Source organism: Mauremys mutica, chromosome 14, assembly GCF_020497125.1.
Source record: "Mauremys mutica isolate MM-2020 ecotype Southern chromosome 14, ASM2049712v1, whole genome shotgun sequence".
Classification (NCBI taxonomy): domain Eukaryota; kingdom Metazoa; phylum Chordata; order Testudines; family Geoemydidae; genus Mauremys; species Mauremys mutica.
In genome coordinates, this window is record NC_059085.1 from 3,901,056 (window position 1) to 3,925,548 (window position 24,493).

The following is a 24,493-nucleotide window of genomic DNA, read 5'->3' on the forward strand; positions in this document are numbered from 1 at the left end:
TCCAAACCCCCTACAAGCAGAAGGTGACAATATTGATACCAAGCTTACCAACGTCCACGCTACCCCACGTATACCCAGCAGCATCAGAGAGCACATGAGCAGCAACAACAACAACAGCAATGCCAGAGACCCAGGTATCAATGCCGCCGTCCCAACTCTTCAGCAGCATCTCAACCCCCTCCGACTAAAGCAAATTTGAAGCCTTGGTCGAGGGTTTAGAAAACACTATTCCTATTTCAGGGCTTACACCGCCTGCCCCTATATTTGGACACCACCTCTGCCCATTCTCCTATCAATGGCAGAATGTTACCACCGACAAATGGTCCATAGAGGTTGTCAGAATTGGCTATTCCATCCTGTAACGGGGTGAGACTCACCCCTGCGGCGCCTCCTATCGGTCGTCCTGGGAATTAGCTCTTTTGACCCGGAGCACCCTCTGCAGGCTGGTGCCTTGCTGCCGCTGGCCCCTGCATCCCTCCTGGACCTGGTGCCCCTTGTCCTTGGGCACTGCCCCCTGGCAGTACATCCGCTCTCTGAGTCTCTCCACCCAGGTGAACCCCCAGCCACTATCCCCACCTCATCTCAGTCTTGGGCTACTGTCAGTCACCATCTAGCCCCCACTCACTGGGGCGACTGCAGTGTAAAAGCCACTCATAGGCAAGGGGGGTTTGGACCATCTGCCTCTACCTACCCTGGGCTGCACCCTAATACCTTTCTGGCCTTTGACAAGGCCGCAGCCTGGGGCTTTTCCGGGCGGGAGTTCCCCAGCTCCCTTGCCCTGTTCCCCTCAGGTACTCTGTTCAGCTTCCCAGCAGCCAGGCCCTTCTCCCTCTAGAGACAGAGAGAGAGTCCCTGCTCCTGGCCCACTGCCCTCTTATACGGGCCAGCTGGGCCCTGATTGGGGCGTGGCCATTGCTTCCCCAATCAGCCTGGGAACTGCTTGCTCCCAGCCACAGCCCTCTCCTGGGCTGTTTTAAGCCCTTTAAGGCCAGGGCCGGCTCCAGACCCCAGCGCGCCAAGCGCGCACGTGGGGCAGCATTTTCCCGGTAGGGCGGCAGGCGGCTCTGGCGGACCTCCCGCAGGCATGACTGTGGACGGTTCCCTGGTCCCGCGGCTCGGGTGGACCTCCCGCAGGCATGACTGCGGATGCTCCATTGGAGCCGCGGGACCAGCGAACCCTCCGCAGCTGCGGGAGGTCCACTGGAGCCGTGGGACCAGCGGACCCTCCGCAGTCATGCCTGCGGGAGTCCACTGGTCCCGCGGTTCCGGAGCACCTCCCGCAGGCATGATTGCTTGGGGCGGCCAAATTCCTAGAGCCGCCCCTGTTTAAGGCCAAAGCGAGTGACCACCCCACTACACATCCCTTTCCTATCCTTGCCTCCCTCCCATCCCCCCTCCCCGTCCCTCTTCAGGGACCCTTCTCACGAGCAACTGCTCCTCCAAGAAGTACAACATCTGCTTCAGTTAGGAGCAGTGGAAATCGTGCCCGAACACCACACAGGAAAAGGTTTCTACTCCCATTATTTTTTAACAGAAAAGAAAACTGGGATGGTGACCGCTCCTCGACCTCAGGCAGCTCAACAAATTCATCAAAAAGCAAAAGTTCGAAATGGTTACCCTCACCACCATAATCCACAGCCTGCCACCAATTCCTCCCATTCATTCAGAACCAACATGTTCGAATAATGACAGACAACATCACCTGCATGTTTTATGTAAACAGACAGGAAGGGGCTTGGAATCACTCACTCTGCACAGAAGCTATGAAGCTCTGGAATTGGTATCTCACGTACAACATCCTACCTACCAACATCAGCCCTGGGGCCCTGAATACCACTGTGGACGAACTAAGCAGACGATTTCCTTGTAATCACGAATGGGAGGTAAACGAGACAGTCATATGCAACATATTCCACATTTGGGGCTACCCAACACTGGACTCTTCGAGACTGTGAAGAACAAGAAATGTCCCAAATTTTGCTGCAGAGCAGGACTGGGCAACCATTCCTTAGGGGATGCGTTCATGATCTCATGGGGCCAAGACTTACTGTACACATTTCCTCCGATACCACTTCTCCACAGGGTTCTGACAAAGATATGGACAGATCGTGCCTCGGTAATTCTGATTCTTCTTCGAGTGCTTGCTCATATCCATTCCAGTTAGGTGTGCGCGCGCCGTGTGCACGTTTGTCGGAAGACTTTTACCCTAGCAACACTCGGTGGGTCGGTTGGGCGCCCCCTGGAGTGGCGCCACTATGGCACCGGATATATACCCCAGCCGACCCATCCACCCCTCAGTTCCTTCTTACCGCCCGTGTCGGTCGTTGGAACAGTGGAGCGCGGCTTAGCTGACCTCCACTTCCCTAGCTTCCTCGTAGTTTCTCGTTCATTATTGTGTACATAGTTAGTTATATATATTGTATAGTTATATTTACTGTTAATAGTATAGTTAGAGTAGTATTAGTTAGAGGGGTTTGGGGATTAGCCCCTTCCCCGCACCCGGTACCGGGGCACATGCCCGGCTTCCTGGGTTTCAAGCCATGCTTGGCCTGCCAGAGGCCGATGCCGACAGGAGATTCAGACGACTCCTGTTTGAAGTGCCTCAGAGAATCGCACTTAACTGCTAAGTGCCCCATTTGCTGAGCTTTCAAGCCACGCACTAAAAAGGAGCGGGACGTAAGACTTAGACAGCTCCTCATGGAGGCGGCTCTCACCCCTCCATCTTCGGCACCGAGCGCTGCTCAGTTGGAGACTAGAAGCACCTCCTCGGCACCGGGCTGTACCAGTCTGCCCAAGACCTCTCGGCACCGGACATCGGGCCCGATTTCGGTGCCGGCGAGGCGCTCCCTCTCCCCGAGGGGAAAGAGAGCGAAGACTGCTGCCGCCTCGGCACAGCCCGCACCGAGGCCAGAGAGTGCGCCTAGGTCGGACCGCCCGGTGCCGACACCTGCCGTGGCACCGACTAGGCCGACACCGCCGACTCTGGTCCCACAAAGGCCATCGAGTCCGGCACCGGTGACCTCCCCGGCACCTGCTGCGGTAGAGCTCACCATACCATCCACACCGGAGGCGTTCGCAGCGGCGAAAGACCTGATCGCCCTGACAGACTCGGCATTGCCTCCACCCCCGGCACTGCCGGTGAGGGTGATTCAATCAATTGGCAAGCCAGCCTTGATTAGACCACCGTCTGTCAGCGCAGCAGACCGGCACCGCTCACGATCGCGGTCTCACGGATGCTCCAGGTCCCGACGATGCTCCCACTCTCATTGCCGATCTCAATGCCGCTCACAGTCCCGGCACCATTCTGTCACACCGGCACCGGTCAGACTCGCGGCACCGATCATTCACACGTTCCCCGGCTCGCTACTCCCGGCACCGCTCCAGATCCCGGTACCGCTCCAGGCACCGTACCTCCCAAAGCCACTCATGACACCGGGATTCGAGATCTCGGTCGACCTCCCGGCACCGGCTCGGTCGCAGGTCCCGATCTCGCTCTCGCTACCGAGACATTTCACGGCACCGATCCCCAGTGCGTAGGGGAACAAGATCCATTGGCACATCTGCCCAAGGCCTCTCTGCTCCTCCCTGGCCCTCCAGACATACATCGGTGTCGTCCCGAGCGGACAGCTACTACGCTGAGGAGCGTGATTCGGATGTGCCCGCCGGGGTCTTCCAAGAAGCCCGGCATCCAGACCAAGCTCCTCATCAATGGGGCTTTTGGACGCCTTGGGCATACCACCAGGCCCAAGGTGTTCCGTTGCCTCCCGCTCATGCTACGTCGTCGGAGCACCGAGCGCCTGAGGCCACAGTTAGCCGTCCCCCTCCAACCGAGCTGGATGACCCGCTGGTCCATCCTCCGAATTCCCCGGTACCGCTCGAGCAGGAACCGGTTCCGGACCAAGAGGTCGTACAGGACCCGCTCGTCCCAGGCGCTTCATCCTCTTCCTCGCCAGATGAGGCAGTGGCAGGGACCTCCTCCTCGGGTCCACCACCGATAGACCTAAGGGCCCATCAGGACCTCCTCAGGAGGGTTGCACTAAATATGAACTTACAGGTAGAGGAGGTCCCGGAGGTGGAAGACCCAGTAGTCAGCGTTTTGTCCGCAGATACCCCCACCAGAGTGGCTCTGCCGTTTATCAAAACAATCCAAGCTAACGCTGACACCTTATGGCAGTCCCCCGCCTCCATCCCCCCTACAGCGAAGGGTGTTGAGTGTAAATACATGGTACCCTCTCGGGGGTACGAATACCTATACGTTCATCCTCCTCCTTAGTTGTCCAATCGGTCAACGAGAGGGAGCGCCATGGCCAACAAGCGCCAGCCCCAAAGTCTAAAGAGGCTAGGCGAATGGACCTGCTCGGTCGGAAGGTATACTCCGCAGGCGCCCTACAACTCCGGGTAGCAAACCAGCAGGCACTGCTGAGCCGGTACAGTCATAACACCTGGGTGGAGCTCGGCAGATTTCAAGAGCTACTCCCACAGGACTCACGCCAAGAATTTGCTGCTTTCCTGGAGGAGGGGAAGAAGGTGGCTCGAACCTCCCTTCAGGCCTCCTTAGATGCGGCCGATTCAGCAGCCAGAACTGTGGCCTCCGGTATCACCATGAGGCGCATCTCCTGGCTGCAGGTCTCCAACCTCCCGCCGGAGTTACAGTATACGATCCAGGACTTGCCCTTTGATGGCAAAGGTCTGTTCTCAGAGAAGACGGACCCCAGGCTCCAAAGTTTAAAGGACAGTAGAGTCATCATGTGCACGTTGGGCATGCATACTCCCGTGACCCAACGCAGACCTTTCCGCCCCCAACCTTACCGTCCATACTTCATGCCTAGGCACAGACAAGACTTTTCTAGGCGACGCGGTCGAGGTGGGCGTAGGCGCCAGTCAGGATCCCAGATGGGCCAAAACCATGGTCCCTCCAAACCTCCGGGGGTCCAAAGTCTACCTTTTGAAGGTTCGCCTGAGGATGGCGTACCAGTTTCTGGACAGGATCCTTTTCCTCCCTTCTCCAGTCGCCTTTCCTACTTCCTCCCGGCGTGGTCCCAACTGACCTCAGACATCTGGGTACTACGCACCGTGAAACCAGGATACCACCTCCAATTTGTTTCAACCCCGCCTTCCCACCCCCCATCCCGGTCCCTCTTCAGGGACCCCTCTCACGAGCAATTCCTCTTACAAGAGGTGCAGACACTGCTCTCAATCGGAGTTATAGAGGAGGTTCCGAAAGAGGAAAGGGACAAGGGGTTTTACTCACGTTACTTCCTGATCCCCAAGTCAAAATGGGGCCTCAGGCCTATCCTAGACCTGCGAGGCCTCAAGAAGTTCATGACAAAGTTGAAGTTCCGCATGGTCTCCCTGGGGACCATTATCCCGTCCTTGGATCCTGGAGACTGGTATGCTGCCCTCGATATGAAGGACGCGTACTTTCACATTGCCATTTTTCCTCCGCACAGGAGGTATCTTCGTTTTGTAGCCAGTCATCGACATTTCCAATTTGCGGTCCTTCCCTTTGGCCTCTCCACAGCCCCAAAGGTGTTCACAAAGTGCATGGCCGTCGTCGCCGCATACCTCCGCCGACGGGGGATTCACGTGTTCCCCTATCTGGACGACTGGCTCATCGGGGGACCTCCGAGGCGCAAGTCGAGCAGCACGTAGGCATCGTCAGGGACCTATTTACACGTCTAGGCCTGATGCTCAGTACCGAAAAGTCCACTCTGGTCCCCACTCAGCGGCTAGACTTCATAGGAGCTACCCTGGACTCCACTCTAGCCAAGGCCTACCTGCCTCAGCCTCGATTCCAGGCGATGGCAGCAGTCATACGAGGTCTGCAGAACTCCCCCACGACCTCCGTTCGTACCTGTCTCAGCCTTCTAGGTCACATGGCGGCCTGCACTTATGTGACCAAATACCTTCGCCCCCTCCAAACGTGTCTGAATTCGGCGTATCGTCCAGGCAGGGACCCATTGGACACAATACTCACCATTCCACCGAGTACCCTACGCTCCCTGGACTGGTGGCTAACCCCATCCCAAGTGTGTGCAGGGTTACCGTTTCATCCTCCCCAACCCTCACTATCCCTGACGACAGACACGTCGTCCCTTGGATGGGGAGCTCACCTCGGACACCTTCGCACCCAGGGCCTTTGGTCATCGCAGGAATTAGCGCTTCACATCAGTGTCAGAGAGCTAAAAGTGATCCGCCTGGCATGCCAGGCATTCCAGAACCACCTGCACGGCCGTTGTGTCTCAGTGTTTACAGACAACACAACGGCCATGTATTATATAAACAAGCAGGGAGGGACTCGATCTTCCCCCCCCTCTGTCAAGAGACCATCCGACTTTGGGAATTCTGCATAGCCCACTCGATAGACCTGGTGGCGTCCTTTCTCCCAAGGGTTCGGAACACCCTAGCGGATCGACTGAGCAGATCCTTCCTGTGTCACGAATGGTCGCTGAGACCAAACATTATTCATGCAATTTTCCAGAAGTGGGGCTTTCTCCACATAGACCTCTTTGCGTCTCGCGTGAGCTGGAAATGCCAAGTGTTCTGCTCCTTCCAGGGTCTTTCACCAGGATCGATCTCGGACGCGTTCCTCATGTCGTGGAAGCACCGACTGCTCTATGCCTTCCCACCGTTCCCCCTGGTTCACAGAGTCCTGTTAAAACTCCGCCAGGACAAAGCACATCTCATCATGATCACGCCAGCATGGCCCAGACAGCACTGGTACACCACACTGCTCAACCTTTCCATAGCCAGTCCAATTACTCTGCCACTCCACCCGGACCTCATAACCCAAGATCACGGCAATCTCTGCCACCCAGACCTCCAGGCCCTCCATCTCACGGCGTGGCTCCTGCGAGGCTAGACGAATCAGAGTTACGCTGCTCCGCTCCGGTACAGCATATCCTCTTGAATAGCAGAAAACCTTCCACTCTGTCCACATATCTGGCCAAGTGGAAGCGCTTCTCTTGCTGGTGTGAGACGCGGAATGCTTCTCCCTCAGAGGTCTCCATCCCTACTATCTTGGACTACCTCTGGTCCCTCAAGCAGCAGGGCTTGGCGTTGTCCTTCTTGCGGGTGCACTTGGCGACCATCTCCACATTCCACCCATGGGAAAGTGGTCACTCAGTGTTTTCACACCCCTTAGTTACTCGATTTCGTAAGGGACTCGAGCGCCTCTACCCCCAGGTACGCCACCTTACCTCTACCTGGCACCTCAACCTAGTCCTCAGTAGGCTTATGATTCCGCCGTTTGAACCACTGGCCACTTGCTCACTACTATACCTGTCCTGGAAGACAGTTTTCCTAGTAGCCATTACATCGGCTAGGAGGGTCTCCAAACTTCGAGCTCTTACGGTGGACCCGCTGTATACTGTTTTTCACAAGGACAAGGTGCAGTTGCGGCCACATCTGGCATTTCTCCTGAAGATGGTATTGGCCTTCCATACCAATCAGGATATCTTCCTCCTGGTTTTCTTCCCGAAGCCTCATTCATCCCCACGGGAGCAGCAGCTACACTCCCTAGATGTCCGTAGGGCGCTCGCTTTTTATATTGATCGGACAAAGCCGTTCCACAAGTGCCCCCAACTATTTGTTGCAGTGGCTGACCGGATGAAAGGCCTGCCCGTCTCCTCACAGAGGATCTCCTCTTGGGTAATGGCGTGCATACGCACGTGCTATGATTTGGCTCATGTTCCCTCGGGCCATCTCACCGCCCATTCTACCAGAGCTCAGGCTTCATCAGCCGCCTTCCTGGCCCATGTACCAATCCAGGAAATATGTCGTGCAGCTACCTGGTCATCGGTCCACACCTTTGCTTCGCACTATGCTCTGGTCCAACAATCTAGAGATGATGCAGCCTTTGGCTCGGCGGTTCTGCATTCCGCCACGTCTCACTCCGACCCCACCACCTAGGTAAGGCTTGGGAATCACCTAACTGGAATGGATATGAGCAAGCACTCGAAGAAAAGACGATTACTCACCTTTGTAACTGTGGTTCTTCGAGATGTGTTGCTCATATCCATTCCAAACCCACCCTCCTTCCCCACTGTCGGAGTAGCCGGCAAGAAGGAACTGAGGGGTGGATGGGTCAGCTGGGGTATATATCTGGTGCCATAGTGGTGCCACTCCAGGGGGCGCCCAGCCTACCCACCAAGTGTTGCTAGGGTAAAAGTCTTCCGACGAACGTGCACATGGCGCGCGCACACCTAACTGGAATGGATATGAGCAACACATCTCGAAGAACAACAGTTACAAAGGTGAGTAACCGTCTTTTGCCTGTCGTGGCCCAGACAACCATCATATCCGTTCCTCACCAGAATGTCAATGCGCCCACTGATTCCACTGCTCCTCATTCCAATCCTTGTCACAGCAACACGGCTGATTTCTCCACCCCAACCTATCCATGATACACCTCAAACCTTGGTTCCTACATGGTTCTCACAAAAGGAACTAGCATGTTCATAGATTCTAGGACTGGAAGGGACCTCGAGAGGTCATCGAGTCCAGTCCCCTGCCCTCATGGCAGGACCAAATACTGTCTAGACCATCCCTGATAGACATTTATCTAACCTACTCTTAAATATCTCCAGAGATGGATATTCCACAACCTCCCTAGGCAATTTATTCCAGTGTTTAACCACCCTGACAGTTAGGAAGTTTTTCCTAATGTCCAACCTTAAACCTCCCTTGCTGCAGTTTAAGCCCATTGCTTCTTGTTCTATCCTTAGAGGCTAAGGTGAACAAGTTTTCTCCCTCCTCCTGATGACACCCTTTTAGATACCTGAAAACTACTCTCATGTCCCCTCTCAGTCTTCTCTTTTCTAAACTAAACAAACCCAATTCTTTCAGCCTTCCTTCATAGGTCATGTTCTCAAGACTTTTAATCATTCTTGTTGCTCTTCTCTGGACCCTCTCCAATTTCTCCACATCTTTCTTGAAATGCGTTGCCCAGAACTGGACACAATACTCTAGTTGAGGCCTAACCAGAGTAGAGTGGAAGAATGGCTTCTCGTGTCTTGCTCACAACACACCTGTTAATGCATCCCAGAATCATGTTTGCTTTTTTTGCAACAGCATCACACTGTTGACTCATATTTAGCTTGTAGTCTTACATAGCAGAACACCATCTGCTCGCACCACCTATCTCCAAAAGTGGAAGCGATTCACACAATGGTGCTCGACCAAACAAGCTCTTCCCACTTCCGCATCCCTTCCGCTAATACTTGACTATCTCTTAGACCTTAAGCAATCTGGCCTTTCTTTCATCTCCATCAAAGTCCACTTAGCTACTATTACAACCTTTCACCACAAGATCAATGATACCTCTATATTTGCCCATCCAATCACCAAGTGTTTTCTCAAAGGGTTCCAATCACTATACCTGGACATTAACCCCCCTACCCCACCATGGGACCTTCATTTAGTATTAACATGCTTGACTCAACAACCTTTCAAGCCACTAGCCACATGCTCTCTTTCAATCACCTCCGCCAGATGCGCAGGAGACATAGCAGCTCTCATGATGGACCCACCATATGCAATATTTTTTAAGGACAAAGTTACCCTCTGACTACACACCAAATTTCTTCCAAAAGTGCATTCATCCTTTCACATCAGTGACCCTATACACTACCAACCTTCTTCCCTAAACCGCATGCAAATTCCTTCAAATCCACGATGAATACATTGAATGTATGCAGGGCTCTGTCCCTTTATTTGGATAGAACCAAACCTTTTAGGAACTCTTCCAGACTTTGTCTCCATTGCGGAGCACTCCAAAGGGACAACTATTTCTACCCCAAAACTTTCCAGTTAGATCTCGAATTTTATCTGACTGTGCTATCAAATAAAGGATGCAACTCCTCCAGCCTCCATCAGAACTCACTCCACTAGATCCGTAGCTACCTCCGTGGCTTTTCTACGCAAAGTTCTTCTGGCTGACATTTGTAAAGCAGCCACTTGGACTTCTGAACATACCTTTGTCAAGTATTATGCCCTTACTCAAGGCCCTCTCTCTGACACACGGTTGGGCAGAGTTGTATTATCTGCCGTATTCCTACCAGATCCGAAGTCCCTACCTCCTTGAGATACACTGCTTTTCAGTCACCTGGAGTGGAGCACCCACAGGGACATCTCTTGAAGAAGAAGAGGAGGTTACTCACCTGTGCAATAACTGACGTTCTTTGAGATGAGTGTCCCTGTGGGTGCTCCACTGCGCACCCTCCTCTCCTCTACTTCAGAGTTGGGGTAGCCTCCATTGTAGAGAAGGCACAGGGGGCAAACCAACACCTGGAGTGGGGCACCCACAGGGACACTCCTCTCAAAGAACGTCAGTTACTGCACAGGTGAGTAACTTCCTCTTCCCCATATCTACTTTCAGCCTTGCTTGCTTTGGGGTGTACATCTGGCCACCTGCTTCCTGCAGTGCGATATAGTGACTGGAGTAGGGATCTGAGAGTCCAGAGACCTGGTTTCTGTTCCTGATTCTGCCACTTGCTACATGTGACTTCAGGCAAGTCACCGAACCGCTATGCCCTGTTTACTTATCTGTAAAATAGGGATAATAACAATATCTGCCCAGCTTTGTGAAACAGCCTGCAGTCCCCTGATTGTAAATTAAAGGCTTGAGTGATTCTAGAATAGCTGTTCCTAATTAACTCCGTTTGGAAGAGGATTAAGCTATTTTGAATAAGGCATTCTTATTCTGGAATAAGAACGTCCAAACAGTGAGTTAATCAGGAATGTTTATTCTGCTTTAAGTTCACACCCTACCTTAATCCAAATTAATTTCACAGTATAGCCAAACCATAAATTGCTACTATCGAACTCTAAGAGGATTATCCATGCTAATCCAGGAAGTGGAGAATGATTGCTTTGTTCATAGTTTCCAACAAAGTGCTTGTGGCGCTAGACTATAGGAGAGAAACAAAATATAAAATCCCACCTTTTTAAAAACACACCCAAAAAATGAAAAGCTGCATTTGAACTAAGGGAAAACAAGGGATTGAAAGAGAAAGTAATAAATAGAGGGCCAGCAGTAGCCATTCTAAAACACCTCTAGGTGGAGAGAACTGGAAGGCAGCAGTCCTCCATTTTTTCCCATAACATTAGCATTGGACCACATGTTAATAGAGGTTGCATGCCTTCCTATTGCTGACTGTGTGCACACTGTCCCCGCCTATCTGTGACCAGATCACATCTTTGCGGCAACTACAGTAATTGTTTACATTGAATGTAAAGCTAAGAAAATGCAGTGGGCGTTCATTCTGCTTTTAGAGGTATTACCAGTTCCAACAATTTATACATAATAAAATGGGGGAGCCTGCTGGAATCAGTAATACTGGTAAACCTGGAATGAATTTAACTGCACCTGCTATGTTTTTGTATTTTTTTTATGCCTGTTTAATGTAGTTCAGCAGCTGAAAACGAGGGAAGGCAAAACACGTGAGTGACTCACCAGCTCCTGTTTCTTTGCAGCTGGGAAGGGACCAGTTTCAGTGGGTAGTGTTTCCATGCTGCATGGCCCTAGGCTGACGTATCACTAAGCAGCTGTCGCTTAAAATCCAGCAGCTGAGTCTGGCACAGATCACATGCCCTTCATCAGCTGGCCTTTCCTTCTCTCTCCAGGGGACTGATTTCATAGGCCGGGATGCACTGATGCAGCAGAAGCAGGACGGTGTGTGCAAGCGCTTCACCATGTTCATTCTGGAGGATCATGACACAGACCTTGATCTCTGGCCCTGGTGGGGGGAGCCCATTTACCGCAATGGCCACTACGTGGGCAAGACCACCAGCAGTGCTTACAGCTACACCCTGGAGCGCCATGTCTGCCTGGGCTTTGTGCAGAACTTGGACGAGGAAACCAGGGAGGCGTTGGTGGTGACACCCGACTTCATTAACCGGGGCGAGTATGAGATTGACATTGCTGGGCAGCGCTTCCAGGCTAAGGCCAAGCTCTACCCATTCAGCTCCCTCTTCACACAGCGTCGCCGCAAGGACGAGATGGAATTGAGTGGCTACCATGGGAAGTAGAACCACCTGGCCCCACCCGTTCTCCATAACTGGAGTCTCTGTCACCATCCTCCTCTCCTTCCCCACAATCTCCCTCATTCTTCAACCCATACGGTTCCACTTCCTCTTCCCCCTGCTCTTTTCATTTTTAAACTTATTGGGTGTGTGACATTTTGTACATTGTGGAACTAATTTTTCAAACCCTTCCACCCCCTCATCCAGTCTCTCTCTCTCTCCCCCTTATGCCTTCCCATGCCATGTTCCCACACCTCACTTCCCCCATGGCAGCAGCATGGTGTTGAGTGTACGTCCGAAAGTCCATATGAGAGCAAGCACCTCCAGAAACCCTAGGCTGTACCCCAGTGGCTGTTGAGAGGGGTGCAAGTGAAGTCTTGAGGACTGTACCCCTCCCATTCCCCTGCTCCCTACAGCCTAGAACAGTAGGTGTTTGCTGGCCTGTAGCTCTGTTTTCCTGTCCCCTGGCTAAACCCTTTGGTGTAACCTCACCTGCTGGTTGCAATGGAGAGACCAGACCTACCATAGGGTGCACACAGGGCCAACTTAAGAGGTTCCTTCTTGCAAGCCAGTTCCTCTGAGATCCTCCAGTCCACAATTCAGAGGGGTCAGTGCATTGATGCACAGAGCAATAGAACAATCGCTACCTCACTGGCACCACACAAGACGCAACAACAACGTTGTGTGACCAGCGGCAAACGGGGCAGGTTTTGGTGGGTTCCAGGCCATCGCTGCCCTCCTCTTTTTCCCTTCCAGGGTGTGAGTCTAAGAGGCTTCATCATGAGGCTGTGCAACTGACAAAATAGCGCTGATAAGTTTCCTCTTCTGTGTTGGGTCACTGAAAGGGAATGGCTTTCTCTGAGTAAATGAAGATCAACATGTGTGCTTCACTCCTACAAGGGGACAGAACTTTGTATTTTTATTCTCAGTGAAAATGTCTGTCTCCAAGAACCGAGACACTAGACTCTTGGTTACTTATGGCACTATTGCAATGCTGCTTTTGTTTCAGCTGCAAAGTGGATTCTCTGTGGATTCTCCTTCTTTCTCCTTTGTTTTGCTTCGTGTGTTTGAGCAAGCACACTTGTCTGGCTTACACACCAAGCATTAGAGTTGGCAGTGAGGCTTGTGTTTGGGAAACTAGAGCCACGGAAGGGATGGAGTCTTGCATTTTCAGCCAGCAGCCTTGGAGTAACATGCTGCTGGCCACTTGGAGATTAGAGTTGAGGTCCCAGTTTGGTTCCTTGAACCTATGGTGCTCTGAGTGCTGCAGAGGCAAAACACTATGCTCCTGGTAAGGGTGGCAATGTCTCTCAGCTATGCCCATTGGCCCATAGCATGTTTCCTGCCCTTCTCATCAGATCTGTTGCATTTCTGTCTTCCCCGTCACAATACTACCTGGTTGAAGGTAGTTGATTCACTATGCAGGGCCCTGCGGTTAGAAGAGAAAGTGAGTAAGGATCTTTGAATTGTCTTGCCTCAGCAGAATTTCTCTGCACAGTCATCATGCAGAAACTCACACAGACACTCCAGACTACAGAGCAGGGATGCACCCACTCTGAAGCTGACAGCTCTGCACTGATGACAAATAGTTATAATGGAATGAAAAAGAAAGTAGATGAAGAATGCTAAATTATATCCTATGGATTTGTCTCTTAAATTCTTCTTCCTCCCATTGTCAGCTAGATCATAGTAATGCATTTTCTCGTTCCTTACTTTAAAATTATCCATTAAAACATCTCCAATAAACCCACCCGCCACACACACACGCTCTCTCTTCTGGTTCCTCCACTCTGTGGTTCTCAGCAGCCCTTCCACCAAAGCCAGCATCTTTCTGTCTAGGAAGTAGCACCATTTGAGATTGATGTCTGTGGTCACTGAGCTATCTAAATTGTTTGTCTTTGAGCCAGAATTTTACTTTGCTTTGGCACTTGCTTTTCCTGTCATTGGGTGAGCGTCAGTAATGTTACATTTGAGTGCAGCACTACTCAAGACCTGGCTTGGATTCCTGTCCTTTTTAAAGTTTTTCTCCTTTCCTGGCTTCCATCAAGTCTTTGTCCTGCTAGTGTAGAAGTGGTAATGTCCCAGACCTTGCCTCCCATACACTGGAAGCTGGCTTTTTGCTGCTGCTGCTGGGGGTAGGAAGAGCAGGGAAGGTGGGAGACTGACACATTTTAATTGTAAAGAACTGGTTGTCAGAGGAGGCTTCCCAAATGGTAAAGAGCTGTGCAGTTTTCACAGCTTTTGGGAGTGGAGCACTGGAAAGGGCATGGACTAGAGAAGGAATTGGGGACTCAAATGACAGCATTTCTTGGCAGGATCTCTGTTGGCAGGCAGGAGGCAACACGGAGTGGGGTCTGCATTGTGGTAGGACATGGGTACACTTGCTGTGGATGGCTGTTTTCTTCCTGCAGTGGCCCTCTGTGCTGAATATGGCTTCCTTTGTAAATGGCAGTTAATACTATTCTAAAAGAAGAAGAAGAATAATGTCGTCTCCTTCAGGATCCCAAAGTGACTTTCAAGCTTATTCACATGAATAACTTCCCTCATGACTTGAAATGCAACCACAGTTGGGGTGGAACATCACAGCCATTTGACAGGACACAGAAGCAGTACTGGGCATAATAGTTTGTTTGTGGAGGGAATATTGTACCTGGTTAATACTGTTTAGCTAAAATTACTCTAGCAGTGTTATCACCTGAATTGGAATTTGGCCAGCGTACCAGGGCTAGCACCCCAGTTTTAACTAAATGTGCTATAAGGTCTGTCATGATAAAGTGAGCAGGGTCTTTGTTTTACAGCCACTCCATAACGTTTACATCTCCCAAGCTGGGGCATTTGTTCAGTACTGATTCAGAAGAACGCCACCTAGTAAATCCACTAATACAGCTTTCTGCAGCACACGTGGTTCTTCTTGGAGGTCTCCTACAAAGTACTGATCATCCTGACCTGTCTTGCATTATCTGGCTCATTGCTGTGTCTTTGTTATATAGAGTACTGGCTGATGACCCACAGAAGGAGGTTATTACTTAGTACCTGGCAAGGTTAAAGAAAACTTCTCAGCCTCCCCTTACTATATAGCACCAGGGCACTTCTGCAGTGGAACGCATCAGTCACTTTACACAGTCAGTGCTACATAACAGTTTAGGAGGGAAAGTGAAAAATATTTTATACCACAGTGGAGAATTGTGAGTAGACTGAGTATAACTATCTGAGTTTGAATTGGACCAGGACACTCTTCACTTTCTTAGGAGGAGTGTTATAGTGTGGAACTTTTAAATACCACAATTGGTCAGGAGCACAAAAAAATCCACCATCTATTAGTCTCACAGCAATAAGGAATCCCTGAAGAAGAGCATTTTTTAAAATAGCTTCCCAATCCCAAAGTGGTCCATACCTAGGAAGATAAACTTGTCTGCGTAGCATGCGTGACCTTTGCCCTTTTGCAGAGTTAATAGCTCCCTTTCTGTCCAGGTCTATTTAACCCTGAAGTACCCACATATGGTAATGGTGCCACACAGGTATGGTGTTATTTCATCCATGTCTGTCTCTTCCTGCTGGGATGGTTAAGTGTTAGCCTCTGTGCCTGTACTCTTTGAAGTCTAGCCTTTTCCTTGGTAGATTTTTTTTCCCTTTGTGCTGCTAACGAATACTTTGACTTTGGCAACTTGAGTGCTTGCCAGCGGACAGTCACATGATGGATTGTGAAATACCGTACTAGGCACCAGGGTCATGCAAGGAGCTTCTACCTTTTCCATAATGCTTTCATACCTTGAAAGGGGAACTGCGGTGTAAAGATTCTACCTATTGTATCTAATTACAAAGAATAAAGTGCATAAGGGAGAAAAAAATAAGTTTGGAAGCTGCCATCTTGGCTTTGATGAAAAGTAAGACTGAAAACAACTCCTCATTAAAAAGCAATGAGAATCTGAGCTTCGGAGATGTTGTAACACACAATTCCAGTGCTGTCTGATGAAGTTGGCATTTTCAGTCCTCCTTGACACCACAAGACTGGAAAAAAATTAAGGGTACCTTCTTCATATTCATTCTCCCCCTCTTCCCCTCCCCATAACACATACAGCTGTGGATCACACTTCTGGAGATACTTCCATCCCTAGATTTCTGGGGCTGTCCCTTGGTGCTCTGCAAAGCTGGCTGCTCTTTCAGGATTCCCTTTGGGAACCCTCTTCACCCCAGGACCCTGATCCTCTCTCTCTTCTCTATCACTCTCCTCTTTGGCTGAGCTCATTGGCTATACCATGGTCTCTTGCATCACTTCTGTGCTGATGACTCTCAATCTACCTCTGCCCAGTACCTCCTCCAGGATGTCTAGCCATCTCCTCAAACTTAACATGACTAAGTCTGCTCTTTACCTCTCCTTTTCCATCTCCCTTCCCCCCCTTTTCACATAACACTCTCCTCCCACCCACCCCAGCTCACAGCCTCTACTATCTTTGACTGCTCTGTTTTCCTGCTGTTCTCTCATCCAAATTCTCACCAAGTCCAGTTGCTTTTCCCTTTGTAACGCATCTTCATTCCTCCCTGCACTGCCAAAATCCTGGTTCATGCCTTGTTCTCTGTGACTACTGTAAGCGCCTACTCCTTTACAATCTATCCACAGTGCTTCCTTTCCTAAACTCCAACCAAGTCCACCCCACATCCCTTTATTGGTCTTTCTGCATCAAGTTCAAACTCCTCAGCTTCAAGATGCTACACAACTCTGCCCCTACCTGCACCCCATTCTGCCCTCTCTCTTTTTTTAATCCTCCCTTTGTCTCCTCCCAATCCTTCCTTCATGCTGTTTCTCATGCTGCCCACACCCTGCATGTCTGCAGTGACTTTCCTTTGTCAGTGGCACACAGCATCCCTCTGCATTCAGATCCCTGCTTTCACTCCAGCTATCTCAGCTGGTTTTCCATCCACCATGTGTTTTTTATTTTCCCTATTCTGTTCTCAGATGTAACATTCTGATTTTCCAAGATTCACTCTTGACATTTCACCCTTGTTCATTCCTCCCTCCCCAACCTGTTGTGATTTCCAGAGTTCATCTTAATAGTTGATGAGGTCTCTCGGCCTAGGGAGCATGTCTGTTTTCTGTGAGGCTCCATGCAGATTTATGGTACTAGATGCCCACTGAATAATAATGACGAATGCAGACATTCACTTTCCACCATAAACTTCTCTCCATTGCCTCTCCTTTTACTAGAAGGAAGTCAATCCAAATCAGAGGTTGTGATGGAACTGCTTGCGTATGCAGAGCTTGGAGTACCGGTCTCATTAAAAGGCAAATTCATGCAAGCGGTGCCTAATTCTAAAGAGGTAACATCAACATCTGTAAGCCCAGTATTGGACCTACTCTTTTGTCATTCATAAATTTTCCAAACGCGCATTTGTTGTGTTCTTTAAAAAAGTTCAGAAGCCCTACAAAAACAAACCAATATCTAGGGGTGAAAAAGGAAAGTTCCTTCCAAATGCAAAAGTTTTGCTTATTTTTAAAACAAAGGCTTATATCCTGGTGGGTACAGAAAAATATTCATAATTTTTCAGATTTTGGTCATCCCAGGTTATTTTTCTAATTTTTATCATAGTGCCTATGGAGGCAAACATTTTGGCTAAATTTGGGAAGGGATTTCAGATCTACTCACCTCTCTTCAGTCATCACACACATGCATGTCTGTCTGTCTGTGTGTGTCTCTCTCTCTCTCTCTCGGTTTGTAAGGGGAGAAAACCTAATGCCATTTAAGTCAAATTAATTCAGCTGTTTGGGTTAAGGAAATCGATTAAATCTTATTTTTTACACTTAAAGAAAAAGAATAAACTTGCTCAAACAATTGAACGTTAAAAACTTGGTATGCTCATAGTCCTCAGTGAGCACAATCCATGTTGAGTTTGAGGAAGGAATACTTAACAAATCTGTAAATGTCTTAATGCTTTACATTAGATGTTTGTACACAGGCAGTGCATATTGCTTGCTTTGTTACTGCATGTACTGTACTTGCAGAACAGGCACAAATGCCAGCAGGGGCTGTTGAGTAAACGCTGAAGGCATTGGAAGTTCCCAGAGTGCATTCCTTTGCTGCAGAGGTGGAATTTGCACAAAAGTGCTGTGGGAATTAAATCAGTAGGGAAACACCTAGTCAGAGGCACGGTTTCCATTTCTGAGCAAATGTCAGTAGGTAACACTTTTTTTTTTTCTTCAAGAGTGGAATTGTGCAATTAAAGGGGACAGAAAAACACCAGTGTAACTGTCATTAAGGTCCTTTGTTGAAAGAAAAGAGCCTCCGCTGGTGTAAAATGTGCTTCACAGCAGGGCCCCATTGCTTTCCGGCTTTTAGAAAGCAAAATGAAATTCTCCATCTGAATGTTGCATTACTGTAGGTTTTAGTGTTTACACACCAAGCCAGGGCATTCAGAAGTTAAGGCTTTCAGAGCAACAGGAACATCACCCTGTTGCTCTTTTGTCCAGTCTCTTTGTTTATGCAGGTAACTTCTGGATTTCTTGATTCTTGTATATTTAAATACTTCACTTTATTACATTACTAATGTGTAGGCTTGCATTGGAGTTGCAATATAAAGTGTGCAATATTTATATATTGCTGGTATAAACAGTTACTGTCTAAGATGATTCACCTAAGAAGGTATGTGCATCAAGGGAGATCATGAAGGTTATGGAGAGAAAGGTATGCATGGTTGTATATGAACAGCTTCCTCACCAAATGACAACAAACAACTGATCTTGCCAAGTATATGTTTGATACCCACCTCTGTTACAAATACAGTGGTTATCCAGGAGCTGCCCCCACATGCTTATGGCGCAGTTCTGTTATGTAGCCTAGAAGGGACAGTCACAGGCTCTTGCATCTCTTAAGGACTTGGTCAAGATCCCTTCTATGCTACAAAATCTTTTAAGTGTGGTGGGAGCCAACTGGATCCCCTTGACTGGACCTAGCTCTGATTCTGTTCCGCTGGTATGGCTGCATTTACACCTTTTACTGAGTGTGATTCTACTATGTTAGGGTCATGTGTCGATGCGGATTCATCTCTCTGGGGTCTAAAACTGGCTGTCTTGGCTGCTGTTATGGCTACAGAGAAAGTTGAATAGAGGTTTGGTCACAGGTACTCTCTCAGAAGATCAATGATGCAAGCTCTACGTGAGGGAGGCAAACTTACTCCTGACACTGAAGATCGATCTCTACAGACTAGCTCCCAGGCATGCAGTTTTCTCAGTTTCATAGCATTCATTAGTGATATTTCGCTGGCACCTCTCCCTCCAGAACGTGGTCTGCTGTCAGATCTGCTAATGGATTGGCCCAAATAACAGTCTGAGTGAAATGTTTTAAAACTCCCTTGACAGGGCTCTCTGGGGTTTAGATAGGGCCTGGCTCATCGTTTATGTTAGCAGCCTTCTTCCTCTTTGCCTGATCTTTACCTCAGGCTCTGGATAACATTCGATTACAGCTGCTTGAACTTGGCAGCCCACACTGTTACTGATGCACTGTTTTTCCAGGGAACTGAGCTGTACTGTGCAAGCACTTCTGCTTTCCCTGCTTAACTCCAGAGTTGCACCTTGTACAGCACAAAACATGACAGTTCTTTCCTGAGCAGAGACTGCCCACAGAATTAGGCACACTTTCTTTGGGTGACTCTTATTTTCATTCTCAGTGGCACCTTAAATTTGTTTGTCCATCGGAATGTCATCCCTTCATAACCATCTGCGCTCCCCCCACTCTCCTGAACCAAGTTTATAGGGCTAAGTGAACTTTTTAATTAAAGTTTTTAAAAAATGTGCCATCATTTCTCCTGCAGAACAAGAATTGGAGATTTGAAGCTGTGAAAACATTTATAGTCTCACTATTTTCTAGTGCCTTACACTTATGAATGTTGTGTAATGGATGCATCTGATGCAGGAGAGAGCCACAATCAGCTATGTTAACATCATTCCTCAGCCATTACAAACCACCACCTCTCCCCTTCCAAAGAGAATGTGTTTTAGCAGATGGATATAAATGGATCATTTCTAGGAGTACAAATTATGCTTTTAATTGCTTTGAACTCTTGGGATGTAGAAAAAATGTGTTGTTACTGTACTATATTGTCTGCCTGTGTGGAGAGCAGCAGCCTCTCCTCTCTTACAGCATTTAGAATGAGAACATATTTATGAAGACATAGAAACCCCTTTAGTAATTGGAGCCAGTTCCGGGAGGCCTAAATGGCGGTTCCCAAGTGCACAAGAAAAGGTGTCTTGCTGTTCTCCACCTATGCCATGTTATTACCTACTTTGTATGCTGTATTGATATCATGCTGTGTTTCAGTTAATAATTTCCATCCTTGTTGGTTTACAGATTACTAGGTTTGTATATTAATAAAGAGACATTTTAACTACTCTTGCCACAGAATTCCAGGGGCCATTCTTTGCATATAAGAGCCTAGTTATGTTCTTTACTCTGGTTCCTGACCACTCTCCCCCATTAATATTTACGCAGGTGTGTGTAGCTGGAATGAAAGAGCATTTGGCATCATTCACTCTGGGGAACAGGGGAAACCATAGCAGCTACTAGGTATGTCTCAGCTAGAAACATAAGTCTACTTATATTAGGTCATCTTACAGCCACTACAGTAATTACTGCGGAGGTGCATGTTCACACTATCATCCTTGGATTGGTGGTGCATGTCCTTACCAGGAGCACTTCCAGCGACTTAAGAGGGGCAGTGTGTGGTGCTGAGAGCCCAGTCTCAGTTCTGCTGGCAGCTCCCTGCTGTGAGCCCGACTGTCTCCCCTCCGCCCAGATTTCGTACCTGAGGTCTGCTTGCAGTGCATGCCCTAGCTTCAGGCAGAGCTCTTAACTGCACTATAGCATGAGTGTAGAATGTAGTGAGTACTGCAGAGGAGAGGTGCTGCTTCTAACCTGTGTCCTGGGAGCAGGGAGTCAATAATTTATTCATAAAACAGAGGCATGGTGATAGAAAGGGCTGGTAATTAAATTAAATTAAGGATCTGGAAGTTGTTAGATGAGCCTGAAAGCATTGCCAGGCACTCCAGTTCCTAGATCTGTAAAACAGGAAGGTGAAGAGAGACCGCAGGGAATGAGCAGTTTTGATCAGTATAGAAAAAATACAGTGAGAGTAGATTAATAAAAGAGGGAGTTGTTGCCTGCAATTTGGCTAAATGTGTTTTCATGCCCGGGGGATGCCCAGGGTGCAGCCTGGGACTGTGGGACCACTGAGCCCCCTTAACTCTCCAGCCTGGGCTGTCTCTCTCACAATGCTTTGCTAGTGACAAGCAGCAAACCCCTCCAGGCACTGTGATCACTCAGCACAACAGAATATGGAGCCCCCGACCCAGATTGATTGCATGAATGCTCCCAGAGCCACTCATGAATCACACAGAGAAAAGCACCAGCCAAATCCCCCCAGCACTGTACCTCAGGAATATGCTGTCTTGCACTGCTCAAGACGAGCAATGCAAATTTACTAATTGGTTCTCCACTTCATGTCTAGTTGGCAGCCGGTATCAAGTGGAGTGCCCCAAGGGTCGGTGCTGGGGCCGGTTTTATTCAATATCTTCATTAACGATCTGGAGGATGGTGTGGACTGCACCCTTAGCAAGTTTGCAGATGACACTAAACTGGGAGGAGTGGTTGATACGCTGGAGGGTAGGGATAGGATACAGAGGGACCTAGACAAATTAGAGGACTGGGCCAAAAGAAATATGATGAGGTTCAACAAGGACAAGTGCAGAGTCCTGCACTTAGGACAGAAGAATCCCATGCACTGCTATAGACTAGGGACCGAATGGCTGGGCAGCAGTTCTGCAGAAAAGGACCTAGGGGTTACAGTGGACGAAAAGCTGAATATGAGTCAACAGTGTGTCCTTGTTGCCGAGAAGGCTAATGGCATTTTGGGTTGTATAAGTAGGGGCATTTCCAGCAGATCAAGGGATGTGATCATTCCCCTCTACTCAGCACTGGTGAGGCCTCATTTGGAGTACTGTGTCCAGTTTTGGGCCCCACACTACAAGAAGGATGTGGATAAATTGGAGAGAGTCCAGCGGAGGGCAACAAAAATGATTAGGGGACTAGAGCACATGACTTATGAGGAGAGGCTGAGGGAACTGGGATTGTTTAGCCTGCAGAAGAGAAGAATGAGGGGGGATTTGATAGCTGCTTTCAACTACCTGAAAGGGGGTTCCAAAGAGGATGGATCTAGACTGTTCTCAGTGGTAGAAGATGACAGAACAAGGAGTAATGGTCTCAAGTTGCAGAGGGGGAGGTTTAGGTTGGACATTAGGAAAAACTTTTTCACTAGTAGGGTGGTGAAGAACTGGAATGGGTTACCTAGGGAGGTGGTGGAATCTCCTTCCTTAGAGGTTTTTAAGGTCAGGCTTGACAAAGCCTGGGCTGGGATGATTTAGTTGGGTTTGGTCCTGTTTTGAGCAGGGGCTTGGACTAGATGACCTCCTGAGGTCCCTTCCAACCCTGAGATTCTATGATTCATCAATGGAAAGTGGATATACACCAGCCTTTGCAAACCTGAGCAGATTTACCACATGCTTCAGGCAAACTCACTGGTAAAGATAAACAAATTTATTGACTAGAAAAGATAGATTTTAAGCGATACGCAAAAAGTCAGAGTTAGTTACCAGAAGAAAAAAATATAAGCACACATTGTAAATTCTCAACCCTATTAGACTGGGCAACATCTAGATTAAGCAGTTTCTCACCCCACTAGATATTGCAAGTCCTTAATATACAGGTTTGTCCCTTAAACCTGAGCCAGTCTCCTCTGGTAGAATCATAGAATATCAGGGTTGGAAGAGACCTCAGGAGGTCATCTAGTCCAACCCCCTGCTCAAAGCAGGACCAACACCAACTAAATCATCCCAGGCAGGGCTTTGAAAAGCAGGGCCTTAAAAACCTCTAAGGATGGAGATTCTACCACCTCCCTAGGGAACCCACTCCAGTGCTTCACCACCCTCCTAGTGAAATAGTGTTTCCTAATATCCAAGCTAGACCTCCCTCACTGCAACTTGAGATCATTGCTCCTTGTTCTGTCATCTGCTACCACTCAGAACAGCCAAGTTCCATCCTCTTTGGAAGCCCCCTTCAGGTAGTTGAAGGCTGCCAGCTAACCATGCTGCCAGCCAATCCTCTAGTATCTGAAACTAAAGGTTCATTAGAAAAGAACAAGAAGAGACTTGTTAAATGGTCAAAGCAATCAGATGCATACATAAGACTTCAGAGTCCTTGTATCAGGTTCTTAGCAGCATTAATGAGTTTGCTGGTTTGTAGGGTCCCTCTGGAACACTTCCAAAGCGTGGATGGGTCTGTCAGTTCTTTGTTCAAAGTTTGTTTGTCGAGAAGTTGCTCCAGAGGTAAAAAGCAGGATTGAAGACAAAATGGATAAGATGCTGCTGCCTTTTATATCCTTTGCCATGTGGTCTGTACATCCTTGGTCCCAAACACAAGCTTACACCACATGGGCATGGAAAAGCAGTTGGAGTCCCCTATCCACAGTTATGTCTTTACATGTTCTGCTGACTCATGGGTGTACCCCCTGCCTTTTCTCAATGGGTTCATTGTATAGCTGATTGCCCTTGAAGGGCCAGTTAGCAGGCTGGATAGTGCTGATGGCAATCTTTCTGGGGAGTGTCACCCAGAAACAGCACAAGTTTGATATTCAAATATACCACATGTATTTATAACTTAATACAAAAATGATACATATAAACATGATCATCATACTTAGACAATTCATAACTTTTCCACTCACACCTTATAATGGCAAAACTTGCATGATTCATTCATGGAAGTCTAGATGATTGAGAACCAGGTTGAAGTCCCAAGATAAGGATCAAGTGTCTAATGTGGGGGAGGGGGAGAGAACCCACACCATTAATAAACCTGAATGATACTGGGTGAACAAAAATGGAGAATCCCTCAACCGGAGAATGAAAGGCTGGTATGGCAGCCAGCTGTACCTTGACTGAACTGATGAATAACTTGGATGTCTTCAGACCCAGCAGGCAATTTGGGATGATGGAAAGGGGAACTGATTCCAGCCTGAGGCAATGATTGCACCTATGGACAAATCTCTTCCATTTCTGCAGGTAAGTCGTGTGGACTGATGTTTTTCTAATGTTTAACACCACCTAGTGCACATCTGTAGAGCAGGAAGGCTTTATTCCTGAGAACCATCCAGGATCCACATGCTGAGGTGAAGCATTCTGAGGCTTGGTCTACACTACGGGGTTAGGTCGATTTAAAAATGAATGTGTCCACACAACCAACCCCATTCTGTTGACCTAAAGGGCTCTTAAAATTGATTTCTGTACTCCTCCCCATGAGGGGAGTACCGCTAAAATCAATTTTGCTGGGTCAAATTTGGGATAGTGCAGATGCAAATCCACGGAATTAGCCTCTGGGAGCTCTCCCAGAGTGCTCCATTGTGACCGCTCTGGACAGCACTTTGAACT

At 48.7% G+C, this 24,493-nt stretch overlaps 1 protein-coding gene across 11 annotated transcripts in view; it reads left to right on the top strand.

Moving 5' to 3' along the window:
• Positions 1–20,432, top strand: part of PDPR (pyruvate dehydrogenase phosphatase regulatory subunit) — a 72,815-nt gene extending 52,383 nt beyond the window's left edge. For all 11 annotated transcript variants that reach the window (XM_044987083.1, XM_044987077.1, XM_044987076.1 and 8 more), the window contains one exon: positions 11,626–20,432. In XM_044987083.1, coding sequence (XP_044843018.1) covers positions 11,626–12,030 — 405 coding nt within the window. In that variant the 3' untranslated portion in view covers positions 12,031–20,432. The remainder of the gene's footprint in view (positions 1–11,625) is intronic.
• Positions 20,433–24,493: the final 4,061 nt, after the last annotated feature.